Source organism: Amphibalanus amphitrite, unplaced genomic scaffold (genome assembly GCF_019059575.1).
Source record: "Amphibalanus amphitrite isolate SeventyFive unplaced genomic scaffold, NRLGWU_Aamphi_draft 000818F_arrow, whole genome shotgun sequence".
NCBI classification, from domain to species: domain Eukaryota; kingdom Metazoa; phylum Arthropoda; class Thecostraca; order Balanomorpha; family Balanidae; genus Amphibalanus; species Amphibalanus amphitrite.
The window spans coordinates 147,234-160,870 of record NW_024882312.1 but is presented as its reverse complement, the minus strand read 5'-3'; the positions used below and the strand labels follow the sequence as shown (position 1 = coordinate 160,870).

Below are 13,637 nucleotides of genomic sequence, written 5' to 3'. Positions count from 1 at the left end.
TTGGCAACGATCACTTCGGTAAGCCCTTTCACCACTCCCTCCTTCCGACTCAGTTGATCGGGCTTGGGCTGTCTGCTGGGTTGGTGAAGGATGTCTGGCAATCATGCTGGATACCCAGCTCTTTCCAAAGGCCAAGATTGCTTCCGCCCACGTCATTCACAGTGGCTACGACACGTGTTATGAATCTACTCTGACCGCTACAGCTGGCGACTCGCGCGCCATCAACAGCGTCCATGCTAACGCCTGTCTGTTTGCACAGCACACAGATGGCGCGACACCACATAATAATATTTTAAATTGATGAGTAGAGATGGGGATCTGTTGTTCGTCCACCATTGATTACATGAACTCTTCTTATTTCTTTTGTAGTTCTCTGTGTTGCGGCGATCTTTGCGGACTCTTTCTGCTTCACCAAAAGCCTGTAAGAGTAAATTCATCTGTGCTTGCAGCCTGACCATGGTTGACGAGGTTTAGCCTTTTCTGAGCGAACCGTAAGAGAACCTGACGGCGGGTTTTGGATGCTGTCAGTACTTTACAGTGTGGTGTTTCTCCATCGCAGAGACATGGCGAGTGCCACCACGTCAGTGTTTGGCACATGACCGATTACCCAGATCTCTTTGACACCCTTCTATCGCTGCTTGGTTCTATTCTTCCAGTTTCCTTCAGTTCAGACGGTCTGGTTTCTTCTTCGTCAGACAATGGCATTGGATCTATGATATTTTTTTTTTTTTAGAATGTCTTGATTGAGGCTCTTCGTGGTCGGCAAGGCGTCCAAAAATTATTGGGACATTGAGATCACCACCGCGCGGAAGAGCTGCAGGATGGGCGCCTGCCGTCGGGCGCGGCGGCCGGGCGACCGTGCGTCGCTTCCCAACGCCCTCCCCCCTTACACACAGTCCAGAGGAGCACGGCCGCTCACCCAGCCGCCCTGACGACGACCCCTTTCGGGAACCGGTCCCTGATGGCCCGATAGCCTCCCGCAATCATATGGATGGGGTCCCTTTCGTAAGGGACGGGTCGACGGGATAGTCGGACGGATGGTTCCGCCGGGCTGCGCCCTCGCCTCCTCCGGACCGCCGCCTCGCCCGTCGGATGCACGTGGATTTGCCCAGTGTGGTGTAGATCACGGGCTGGTCGGCCAACTCGTCCCTGACGAGGGCGCACAGTAACCGGTCCAGCGTTCGAAACGCCGCTGTCATCTCCCACGTAGTAGCTGGGTCGCGCCTCGTACGCGGCACGGGGCCGAGGACCATGACGCCGGAAGCCGCATGCCTTGCGGCTTCCTTCACGGCGTCCCGTATCCTGGTCCGTTCCACAATTTCGGCGGGCCGCTCCGAGGGCATAAAGCTCCTGATCATTCTTCACCGACGTCCTGCACACCCTTACACTCGATGATGGCTGTGGACCGCTTCTCAATCCTCCCAACGTCCAGCCATACCTGGTCCGCACTGCGTACGGACTCCCTGCTCGCTATGGAGGTGGACTCTGTCGGCGCCGAAATCCTTCACTCCCAGCCTCGGGAAATCCTGAGACAGGGAGAGAGAGAGACCAGGCGTCGCCGGGGCCAACCTCCAAGACCTGCACCAACGCACCACCCAGGAGGCCGTGAGAGGTGACGCGGCGGCGCCAGCTATCGGGCTCCGAACTCTCAGCGTTCAGCAGCCGTTCGACGTCCAGCAGGACGCAGCGGGGACCGAAGTCCGCCGCCACGCCTCGCAGGGCGTCCGACAGCTGGGCCCGCGGGACCAACGTCCTGAGAATGACGGTGACCTCCGGGGCGCCGAACATCAGCAGGCACGTGATCAGCCATGGCGACGTTCTGGGCCACCGCCGCAGCCATGGCGGGTGTTTGGCTGGACATTGCTGCGGACTGGTATGCCTCCTCCTTCCACAATACCTGCATGTTGTGGAGAGTAGTGATCCTCTGCCTGTCACATCTGAATCCAGAGCTCGTAACTGAATCTGCTTGGACATATTTTTATCTTTCATTTCTGCTATGAGACGGTCTCTGATCCTTTCATTTTTTGTCAGCAAACTGGCAGTGTTCGGCAAGGCAATGCACTGATCTAATGTAGCTTTCGTTCGACACGGAAGCGCCTTGTGTTCTAATCTCAAAAGCATGCCTCTCAGCAATCACATTTCTCTTTGGGGTAAAGTACCCATGAAAACAGCGCACAGCGGCTTCAAAATTGTTGTGAGGGAAAGCTTCTATGCTCAAAATAATATGTTCAGCCTCTGGCCCCATTGCATAAACAAGTGCACTGACCTGGGTTTCCTCCTCATCGAGATTTAGCTTTGACGCCTGGCGATATCGTCTGAAGCGGTCGCGCCACAGAGGCCAATGCTCTGGTGACGTAAAATCAAACTGTTCTGGTGGGGTAAATCCAGACATCACTGCTTGATGTTGTCTTGCTTCTTCTCGCTTTCTTACCCTTCTTCAAGTTGCTTTTAACCCACCAAAAATAAGAAATCAAAACCGCAAGTTCACCACAGGCTGCGCCATGTTTCGTGCTCCGTGCCGTGCCGGCAAGTAACACGTCACGCCTTTATTGGCCCACACGTTGATATCGATACAAACGGCGACCCACAACATATCGATATAAGCGACTCACAACATATTGATATAGGCGACTCAACATATCGATACAGCGGGGGCGTCGGGTAGGGCACTGTGTGGTGTCGCCCCGGGGGGTGAGAGCATTCCTCCCCGAGCGACACCACGATTACGTCGGGGGCGGGATCCCCAGCCCCGGGGGAGGGGCCCAGCTGCCGCCGGAGGAAAGCCGACAGAATTGGCCGGCAATCCTCGGCGGCAGCCACACCCGTCCTCCCACCCGAGGCTACATAACCGCCCTCCACCCCCCTCCCCCTGTGGTGGGGTGGGCCGGCGGGCACTGGGCGAAAGGCCTGCCGTGACTGTCGCCCAGGTACACCACGCGAGCCTGATGGCCCGCCGCCCCCCCCCCCCGCCGCGAGTCCGTCTCCATCCCCACCCCCACCCCCGCCGCCGCGCACCCCACCCCCGCCGCCGCGCACCCTACCCCCACCGCCGCCGTCGCCTCCTCGTCCTCCTCTCGGTGTAGCCGGGGGCGGCAGGGACGGAAAGTCGGTCGGGGCCAGAGTGGTAGCCCCGCCGCCCCCGCCGCCCCGGCCTCCCCAGGCTCCACCTCTGCCTCTAGTTCCGCCTCTGCCGCCGCCTCTGCCGCCAGGCCTCCAACCGCCGCCACCATCATCGCCGCTGCCGCCGCCGGCACCCTGCGGCCCGGCCCAATCTGTTTCAGAATAAGCTATAATTAATGACCCCGTTTCAATCAGTTTTCTCCTCAAAAAGCCCCCTTTTTCCTTAATTTTCTAAGCACAAAAATATGACAACAATTTCGTTGCTAGGCAACAAACGCACAGTACCCCCCGGTCGCGACATCCACGCAGACCCTGATTCTGCCGTCCTTCTTTCTTGAGACAGTCAGCGGGCTGATCCACTGGGAGGAGTCGATCCTCTCGATGATTCCTGCCTCCAGCACGCTGTTGAGTTCTGCTGAGACCTCCTCTCGCACGGAGTGGGGCAGACGGCGCAGCTTGTAGGCAGTTGGTACTGCGTCCGGCTTCAGTTTGATCCGGTGGACGTAGCCCTCGATGGCAGGCAGCTCTGACGGGGCTGAGCCTGCCACCGTGTAGACGCTGTGTGAGGCTGGGTGGAGGGTGACACCCAGAGCCTGCAGCAGGTCCATACCTGTGATGGTTTCTGTCTTGCTGGTGTCGACCAGGTCGAAGCTTGTTGACACTGCCTGGTTATTGTAGACCACCTTAGCAGGCAGCGTTCCCAGGACTGAGAATGGCTGCTGGCCGAAGCCGTAGAGCCGTGAGCTAGAGGGGCTAAACTCCACACTGATCAATACGACATTCGTGAGCTCTTGACTTGTATTATAGAAAGACAACAGTACAGTCACGAATGTTCCGGGCTCATATCTGAAACAGAGATAGGTTGGCATTACCATACAGATGAGAGATAACACATACCACTCTGCATTCCCTCCAGTTTTCTATCCGAAAACTCAACGAAAGATACAAAGCATGATCCACCTACAGGCATGGTTCACAGCTCACATACATTCGTAGTCATCCAGGTACGCTGGACGACGTCGCTGCCGGGGCGGCAACACAGGCGGGTCGTCGGCGGATACGGGCGAGTGACCGACATGTGGCGTCGCCTGCTCGACGTTGCGGGAGGCGTCCCAGTTGTCGGCAGGGGGAATCACGGGAGTGCGAGACGCTGTCGCCTGGTCGTCGCCCGCGGAGAGGTGGTGGATGGGGGGGGGGCGGGGAAGATGCGGCGGCAGGTCGGGCAGCTGACGGTGACGTCGGAGCGCAGGGAGATGCGGCGGCAGGTGGGGGAGCCGACGGTGGCGTTGGAACACAGGGAGGTGTGGCGGCAGGTGGGGAAGCTGGCGGTGACGTCGGAGCGCAGGCAGGACCGGCCAGTCCCTGTATGTGCCGGAGAAATTGGCGGTTCCGCAGCGTCACACGGCCGGACCCGTGTACCTTGACGAAGTACTGGTCATGAGGTTTGACGTCTACTACCACGCCGGTTCTGTCCCACCGTTTGCCGTGGGGGCCAGTCTGATTCTGCAGGCGGACCGTGTCGCCCGGCGTCAGTGCTGGCAAGGCGCGTGTGTGGGCGTCGAGGTCGTCCAGTTGTCTAGCGAATCGCAGTCTCAGCGCTTCTTCCTGCTGCGCCCACGTCTCTCGCCATACAGGGTGAGTGACCGGACTGTCAAACACCTGGGTGTGGGGTGCCCGGGGAGGAGGTCCCGGATGGGCCGGCCGAAGACCACTTGTGCCGGTGACAGGCCGGAGGAGGGGTCCGGTCTTCTCAACCACCACGTCCCGGATGATTTCCAACTCCATTGGACCGAACTGGCAGGTACGAGCCAGGCCGCGCAGAGCAGCAATAAAGTCTGCTGCAGGCCTGGGCTCGCTGTCGGAACCTGAAACGTTCCACGATTACGAAGAGCGGGTTGTTATATTTTAAGTTCCAAAACGAAGGCAAAAACCGAAACAACGAATCATGCAGTGGAGTAACGAAAAGACGAGAATGGAATCCAAGTTTGCCAAGTATGCCCTGCCTAATCTAAAAGTTCTAAGTCCCGAACAGAACGGGCCTAACGGAACCAGACGTGACGCGTCTGCTCGGGTCAAGAGCTCGGCCTAGAATGTCGGAGGAGCGCGCGGCCCGACGCAGCGGGCCGGGCCCCAGACATGCGCAGAAACACTCGGAGACAACGTGGCGGCGGATCGAGCGCGGATTGGTCAGCAGACTGCTGCATTGCAGGCTGCAGACACGCGGTCGCCTCGTGAAAGGGTGCAAGGTTCACTGGCGCGCCCTGGGCCGCCCCCAGCACCGGGGGGGGGGGGGCGACGTCACAACAAGTCGGCGCGCGAATCGGTTTGCGCCGGCCCGGTGACTCCCGTGCCGGCCGGCGACACACGTGGTTGTTACATCATCCTAAGGGATGAGGCAACGAATAACGAATAACGCAGGCGCACCACAGGGCAAAAACGGCGCGGGTAGGGGCGGTCCACTGTCGCGGCTCATGGCCGTACCGCGGGCCGAAACACAAAAAAGGTTACACAGATATTCGCGACACGCGATTCACTTAAGTCCGCACTTATCTCGTGCTAGTCGCCAAAATGTAGTGTTTGTGAAACGCGAAGTGTTATCTGATGTAGACAATAGCCAGGTGGAACGTAGACTGTATTTTTCCCAAAATAGAGTCACGTGATGGCCTTGGAAAGGCGCTAAACTACTGCAATAGGAAACACTACAGCGACAACTAACAACAACGTGGACGCGCTCCCGCTCAAGGTTACGCACTGCGCGTCCGTCAAATTGGAACGAGTTCACTTGTACACATTTTACACATCTCCCTGAAGTCTCTCAGAAATTCAGCAAAGGGGACTCATGGTATACATGTTATAGGTATACAACACCCATAGCGACCCCCTATCTCTGGACTGGTTTACAAGTCGAGACTGTGAGGGGCTGCGACACCCGGCCTGAGCGGGTCACTTGTTGAGTCTCGCGGAGTGGCACGACGTTGGGCTTCGCTGGCTGTGGGGCCTCCGCGACCTGCGGCGGGTCAGTCTCGGTCTCGTGCTCTGTGGCAGTGGCGGCGCCCTCTGGTCACTTCCCTTCTTCTGCACCAGTAGCACGGGGGGTGGCGTAGGGACTGGAGCACTCACGGATCACTCCCTTTTGCAGCATGTCTTCTATCTGCTGCTCGACGACTGGTCTCAGTGCAGGAGGAACTGGGTACGGCTTCTTCTGACGAGGCTCTTCCTTGAGGTCGATGCGGTGCTCTACCACAGTCACAGCACCCAGAGCTCCGTCCGTACTGAACACATCATACTTGTCCAGCTCCTCTTGTACAGCTTTCTGCTCCACTGGGTTCAGGTGCTCCAAGTTGTACACCTCTGTCCTCTTCTTGTCACCTGGACAGATCATCTCCTCTTCCATGTACAGCTCCTCTGGCTCTCGCAAGCTGTCGCTGACCACACAGCGGCACACAGTTGAGATTTCAGGCATGGCGCGTCCCCACACAGACACCACCCCGCGACTGAAGTCTACTGTCACTGCAGCTGCTCTGAGAAAATCAGTTCCGAGAATGACTGGCTCATGGATGTCTGCTACCAGCACTTGGAGGTTCACCACCCCTCCTTCTACGACCACATCCACTTGGACTGAGCCTTTCACCTCACTTGGACCACTGTTGACACCCTTAATCTTTCTGTGGCTTGGTGTCACCATCCATGCTGCTTCTTGAGCTAGTTGTCCACTCACTAGCGTCTGTTCTGCTCCACTGTCCAGAACACCCACTGTCTGTTTACCGTTTACTTTCACTTCCAGGAGGACGCTTTTGCCTACCACCACTCGGCGCTGCTGGCTGCTGTGTTCTGGGCAGTTCGCCTGAATGTGACCCGTCTGACGACACTTGCGGCACTGAGTACGGCAGGAGCCAGCATCATGGCCCCGCAGCGTACACTTGGAGCATCTCGAAGTCTGCTCTCCAGCTCCTTGTCTGGTTCTGCAGTCCCTGGCGATGTGTCCCACCTTGTTGCAAGAGTAGCAACGCCGCTGGTCTGGCCGGTTCGCCGAACATCAGCCACCCGCCTGGCAGCACTTGTCTGGTCCCTCACAGACTGGAGCAGCGTCATCTTGTGGATGAGCTCGTCCACGCTGGTGTAGTTAGCCTCCAGGAGCCTCTGGCGCCACTCAACTGGGGCACCCTCCACTGTGTGGGGAATCAACAGCCGATTCACACTCTCCTGAGTCAGTTCAGGCATCACTGCAATCAGCTGTGCGTGCACTTCTTCAACAAAGTCTCTGGGCGTCTGTCCTGGCTTTAGGGTCTTCAACTCCAGTCCCTGAAGCAGCTGACTCTTCAAGACCTCGGGCTGAAGGGCCTGCAGCACAGCAACCTCCACCCGGCGCACCACCTCTGCAGAGTCCACACAGTCTGTCGGCACCACAGCCCTCTCCACCAGGTCTGCGAGCCACCTGGCCCTGGCACTGGACCCCAGCACGTAGCACAACTGGTCGTGCACATGAACATTGGTCAAATTCAGCACACGCACGTACCGCCGAAACTGATTGCTAAACGGACCGGGTTCTATGTAGTCAAAAACAGGGATCGGAATGTTCGGCGCGTAAAACTGAGGCACGCCCATCACCACACCACCTCCAGCAGTCCCTCCGACCTGGACCTGACGGCCCCCGGCACCGGCCGCATCTCCGTCCATGGGCGGCGCCATGATTGTTTACTTTTTCAGCTGACTGTCTACTGTTTCTACGATCCCTACTGTCTTGAGTAGAAGCAGTGCTGCCACCTTGCTCGGCGGCAGCGGCGGCAGCGGCGGCACCAGCAACAACGGCGACGACGGCGGCAGCAGCCCCAGGTCGACGCCGCACGAACCTCCACCAGCAGCGCCATCTGTGGCCGCGGCGCCACACCCCAGCAGGGCAGCCGAGGTACTCTCTCCAGCAGTGGGCAGAGCCGGAGAGTCTGCGGGCGGCAGGAGACCGGAGAGGGGAGCCGAGACCGTCGTCCCCACCGCCCGCAGCGCCGTCCGAATTCTAACGTCGCGACGCGGCCGGCGGCGCGGCGCCCCTGGGCGGCACTCGCAGGCCGGACGGACGGGACGGGCGCCCACGCCACCTGGAGGCCGGTGCAGAGGCCGGCGGCGGCGGCGGGGGCGGCTGAGGCCGCGCGGCGGCCGGCGGCTGGACGACATCTCGGCTCAGGTGAATACCCACCCAGCCGCTCCATGTCGGACGACCGAGCGTCGCGCACGGCCGCTCGTGGGCGACAATCAGGAAGAGCCGCACACGGCCCCAGAACCAGTGGGAATGGTCCGGGGGCGGGCCGCCGCCTTCCCCGATGATCAGGAGACCTCTGACCTCCTCCTGCTCGCGGGTGCCGAATGTCGCGGCGGGAGCACCCAGCTGTCGGCGGAGCTCCGCCAGCCACAGCTGCCGCTGTGCCCGTGACGGAGAAGTAGGCGCATCTTCTACCACCTCCGGCTCCTCCTCCTTGACGACTGGAGCAGCCGCCTCCGCCCCGATGCCTGCCGCCGACGACGGCGTCCACCAGCCGGTCCACGTCGACGGCGGCGGCGTCCGGCTCCGACCCGGCCCCCGACTCGGCCATCGCCGCGCCGGACCGTAGACGGCGCGGCTCCGACGTCATCCCCCCGGTAATCGATCCCGAGTCCGGAGTGGGCGCCAAAAACTGAATCACCAAATCACTGTTTCTTGTTTCTCACAACTTGCAAGATGGCTCCCGCTTCCGCTTCCGTCGGCGTTCCGCTGCAGAAGATCGCACACAGAATTCTTCCGAACGGGTCAATCCCACCGCTGAATGTTGCTGCCCTGAGTTCGTCCGAGCGATTCGGCTTCTTCTAAAAACGCTTGGTAGCTGGATAAACGTAGATTTCTAAACTCAGGCTAAATATGGCACGGTGCTCACACAGACGCGACCGCACGGACACAGAGTCCCACACAGAGAGCGCAGCGCTGCCTGGCGGGTAGGCCCTAACGATTGTTTCTCGGCGGGCCGCTCAGGTTGCGCCACGAATCAGGCGGGCAACCGAGGAACAGAGCTGCTCCCAGTCTGCTCCCAGTCTCACGATGCAGTGCTGCTCTCACTGTCCCACAACATCAGGAAACGTCCTGGAACGTGCTCTGCCACTGGCGAGTATCTCATCTGGCGCATGAGCAGCGGAGTGGCGTTTCGTGCAGGTTGATCAGAGGGACGAGTGGCTTGTGGTCTGTTTGTAGCCGGAATGACTGCAGCCCGCATATAAATGAATGGAGTTTTTCACTTGCCCACACGGATGCCAGACACTCTTTCTCGATCTGTGCCCACCTTTGTTCTGTAGGAGTCAGCATCCCGGAGCAGAATGCAACTGGCTTCATCGTTTTTCCATGCTCTTGCATGAGCACGGCACCCAGGCCGTAGTGGCTGCTGTTGGCGGCCACTACGGTCGGCAGGTCCACGTCGAAGAAGGCCAGGACGGGACACGCTACGATCATCTTCTTGATCTGGGTGAATGCCTCTTCTTGTTTCTGATCCCAGCACCACGCTGTCGTGTCCTTCAGCAGCACGTTCAGTGGCGCCAGGATCGTCTGGGCTCCTGGAATGAATCGGATTAGGTTGTTTATCATCCCGAGAGCTGACTGGAACTGTTTCTTGTTGTTGGAGCTTGCAGCGACTCCACTGCGGCGACTTTCTTGCCTGAGATACGAGTATTGACTCCGTGTCTACTTATCTCATGACCAAGGAACTCAAGCGATTCTTGACTTGCACTTCTCTCTGTTGAGTTTCAGGCCCACTTCTTTCATGCGGTTCAGCGCTGCTTGGAGGCGAGCATCATGCGTCTCAGCGTCCTTGCCGTAGACCACGTCATCATACAGAGTTCACCATTGGACGTGAGCGTGTAAGGACTCACGCTGTGCGCGGTGACCGTTCGAGGCCGGACCCCAAACAGCGACCACGACTCCGGTCTCCGGTTCAATAGCTAAGTAGTTGTATTTAACTGGTTCTGGCAGTCATTACCTTGAATGTGATCGGTAACTGGGTACAATAGAGATTTGTTATTTAGTAGCCAAACAATAATTATGGTGCCAGCATTACGACCTGCTTCGCTAAAGAAACAGCGCAATAGCGTGAGGCGATGCCGTGACTGCTGGTTAAGACTGAGACCGAGTCGTAGTATTCACCCGATACACCGCCGTTCCTACCAACATCTACCGTGCAATGCCCAAAGGCACGCAGCGGCTGATGGCTGTTGTGGTGGACGGCGGGCTCAGTCGCTGCTGGGGGCGCGGCTGGGCGACAACGGTGCCATGTTGTTTCCGCTGCTGATTCTGACGGCCACCGGCGGGGCGCGCTCGAACGGCGCCTCGCCGGCGTTCTTTTCGTTCCAGCCTCTGGATCCGGCGAACGGCGTGATGCCGAGCGTGCTGGAGACGCGGCCGGCCGGCGGCTGCGAGTGCCGCGCCTTCTGCGGCGCCGACCCGGCCTGCCTCGGCTACGGCTACAGCCTCGACACCGGCCTGTGCCTGCTGACCGACGTCCTGCCGCTGCCCGAGAGGCTGGAGCCGAGCGCGGCGCTGTGGCACTGGCACGCGCGCGGCGGCGCCCGCCGGCTCGGCGAGCCGTGTACGCTCGGCTCTGAGTGCTGGTCGGTGACGCCCGGCGGCGCCTGTCTGTCGGGCGTCTGCCGCTGCCGCCCGCCGTTCCAGCTCGACGGAGACCGGTGCGCCAAGACGGGCGGGTTTCTGCCGGTGGGCAACGGTCGGCTCTCGGCCGAACCCACGGCTGAGGCCGCCACTGCCGACGTCGACGAATGCAAGCGACTGTGCGCCGACAACACGACCTGCATGGCGTGCGACTTTTCGCCTTCCGACGGCCGCTGCCTGCTCTACGCTCAGGGCATCGTCTCCGATGCCGGTTCGGGTGGCGACGAGCTGTCGTTCGTTTGGCAGTTTCCGCGGCCTGACGGCGTGGTCCCGGCCTCGGCCCGGCTCGTGCAAGACCAGCAAGTGATCCGAGTGGGCATCACCACGGGACTGGAGGCGGCTCATACCTGTTTCGCCAACAATGCCATTGTGTATCCAGGCGTGTCACAGACTCATCTCAATGACCTGAACGCTGCCTGGCCGGAAATATTTAGCACGATGGAGCCGTCCTATGTCGGACTGGATGACTTGCTGGTGGAGGGTACATTTGTTACCAGCGACGGAGAAGACGCGCCTTCTGTTGGATGGGGAGCCATCGAGCCCAATAATGCCAACAACGAGGACTGCGTCACCACCTCTAGAGATGGCGTGTTTCTGAACGACGTGGAGTGCCACCTGCCCTTCATGGTGCTTTGTCAGTACATGGGCGATAACCTGGCTCTGGGCAAGTTGAGCTGGATGAGCATGGTGTCGCCCGGCTCTGCGGCCGCCAACGGTAACGACGGTGACCTCCTCAGCGCGGCCAGTATGACCCTGACCGACGGACCGCCGCTCACCTGGACCGTCGACCTGGGCGGCCCCGTGCAGGTGACCAGCGTGCTGTTGGCGTCCGGCGCCGCCGTCGGGCGCGACACGGAGGTGCGCGTTGGCAGCGACCGGCGGCTGTTCGACGAGCGCCACTCGGCGCGCTGCGTGCTGCGCGCCCAGCCGTTTGTGGCCGCCTTGTACGCCCGGCTGCTGCGCTGTGACGAGCCCGTCACCGGCCGGTATGTGCGGATCATCCGGCGCGGACCGGAGCTCACGCTGGAGCTGGCCGATCTGGCCGTGTTTGGGAACCGCCTGGAGGCTCCCGAGGGCGGCTGTCCGGCCTGCCCGTGAGCGGGGACTCCGTATCGGTGCCCCAAGAAACACCGGGGCCCTTTTCTCGGCACGCCGCTACCTCCGCTGCTACTGGGTATCGGAGCTCGATTTCCATGGAAACGTAAGCGAAGTTGGAAAATTTGCTGCTTACGTTCCCATGAAAACCGAGCGCCGCTCCCTGGTATTACCAAGTAGCAGCGTGCCGTGAAACAGGGGCGGGGCAAACACCTGAGCGAGATGTTATTAGAACAGCCGTGTAACTCTATGCGCTGGTTGGCGCGTGTATTTAGTGTGGCTAAATAGGTTGACAAAAATCACCCCTTGAAAATTAGTGTACACTTCCACCATGGGAATGGCACTTTGACTTGCCATTAATTCACAGTGGAGTAGTTCCATTTTATATAAATGCGTATAAGCGCATTCCTAAACGGGTTGCGCTCTAATCTTAATTCTTATCACCACTGGCGTCCCACGGGCCCGTCCTTCCGGTGACCTCCCGGTACCGCTCTTCGCCCCTTCCTTGCGGATTCTGTCATCGTACCAAAGGTTTTGTGCAGTCTCGTGTCATGGCAGTTTGGTACCGGATCAATAAATTGCGTCAACAGAACAGTGGTGTATGTGCTATGCGGGGATGCAATACAGCTGCTCGACGGCAGAAGACGACTCGTGAGACAATATCAAAACAGGACCAATAGTTATGGGTGACCCCACCGGCTACGCGTTTCTCGACTCCGGCAAGCAAACAGGACAGGGGACTGGTATCTGATTCCAGTGGGCACAAATGAGTGCCTACAATGATCCGCCACATACACGAGATCGAAAAACACCCGGTAAATCGTTCTTGTTGGATCCCAATAGATTCCATGTCAAATACTTCAATAAGAAAACAGATTACGTTACCAGCAAGAGAAAAAGGAAGACCCATGGCTATTTTTTCTTCTCAATACTACTTTGGTAGATCACAGAGACAGGTAATTTGCTTTTAGACAGCGCAGTGCCCCAATCAGGGAGTTGATCGAAAAAGACGTCAGTACCTACTTGCCGACTTTACGATACTCTCTGTTATGGCTTTCTGAACTTGTGAAACTTTCAGGATGCGTATATGCGATGCGTATGCGTACCTTTACGCCTATAACGTCTGGTTGTTGGTGAACTATCAAGCACTCAATAAGCACGTGTAATGCGACTGCGAACATAATAAATGAATCGCATGAAATAGTTAAGTGATTGCTGAAGGTTTCAAAATTGACCTAATTATGTCACAGGTTCCGAAAATCGAGAATAGGGTATCCGTGTTCAGGATACCGATCAGAATCTTTGACGTGATGCGTCTCGGGCGTACGGTACTACCATGACCCTGTTGTAACTCGGCGGTCGTGGTCGACCCATGCACCGAATCAGGTAGCCAATAACACCCCTGCCGTGACCTGACCTCACATAACGAGCCCGCTCGTGATCGTCAGCAATCCTTCCCAACGGGCTACCGTGCGATCGGTCCATGTGCTCATGTCACAGTACAGTATGTCTCACTTCAGTCGGCTACATACGTCAAATGTCGACCTGGGCGGCCCCGTGAAATGTCGCCCGGGTCAGTCGTGATCGTGACCCATAGCGCAGAGCGGCCACGATAAATTAATGGTTCCATTCGTGCCCTTGTGAGTCAAGCGCACCTACGCCGTCCTGGCTATAAAATGACCCCTGACGAGGAGACTACAAACCCCTTCTAAGGCGGGAGTCCTTCATAGAACCGGGGACGACG

General features: G+C 58.7%; 1 protein-coding gene across 2 annotated transcripts in view; it reads left to right on the top strand.

Annotated features, from left to right (window-relative positions):
* Window positions 1–12,487, top strand: part of LOC122366592 — a 96,056-nt gene extending 83,569 nt beyond the window's left edge. The window contains exon 3 of one of the 2 annotated variants that reach the window (XM_043339008.1): window positions 9,884–12,487. In XM_043339008.1, the coding sequence (XP_043194943.1) occupies window positions 10,175–11,896 (1,722 nt within the window). In that variant the 5' untranslated portion in view covers window positions 9,884–10,174 and the 3' untranslated portion in view covers window positions 11,897–12,487. The remainder of the gene's footprint in view (window positions 1–9,883) is intronic. The other variant, XM_043339009.1, reaches the window with a different exon arrangement.
* Window positions 12,488–13,637: the final 1,150 nt, after the last annotated feature.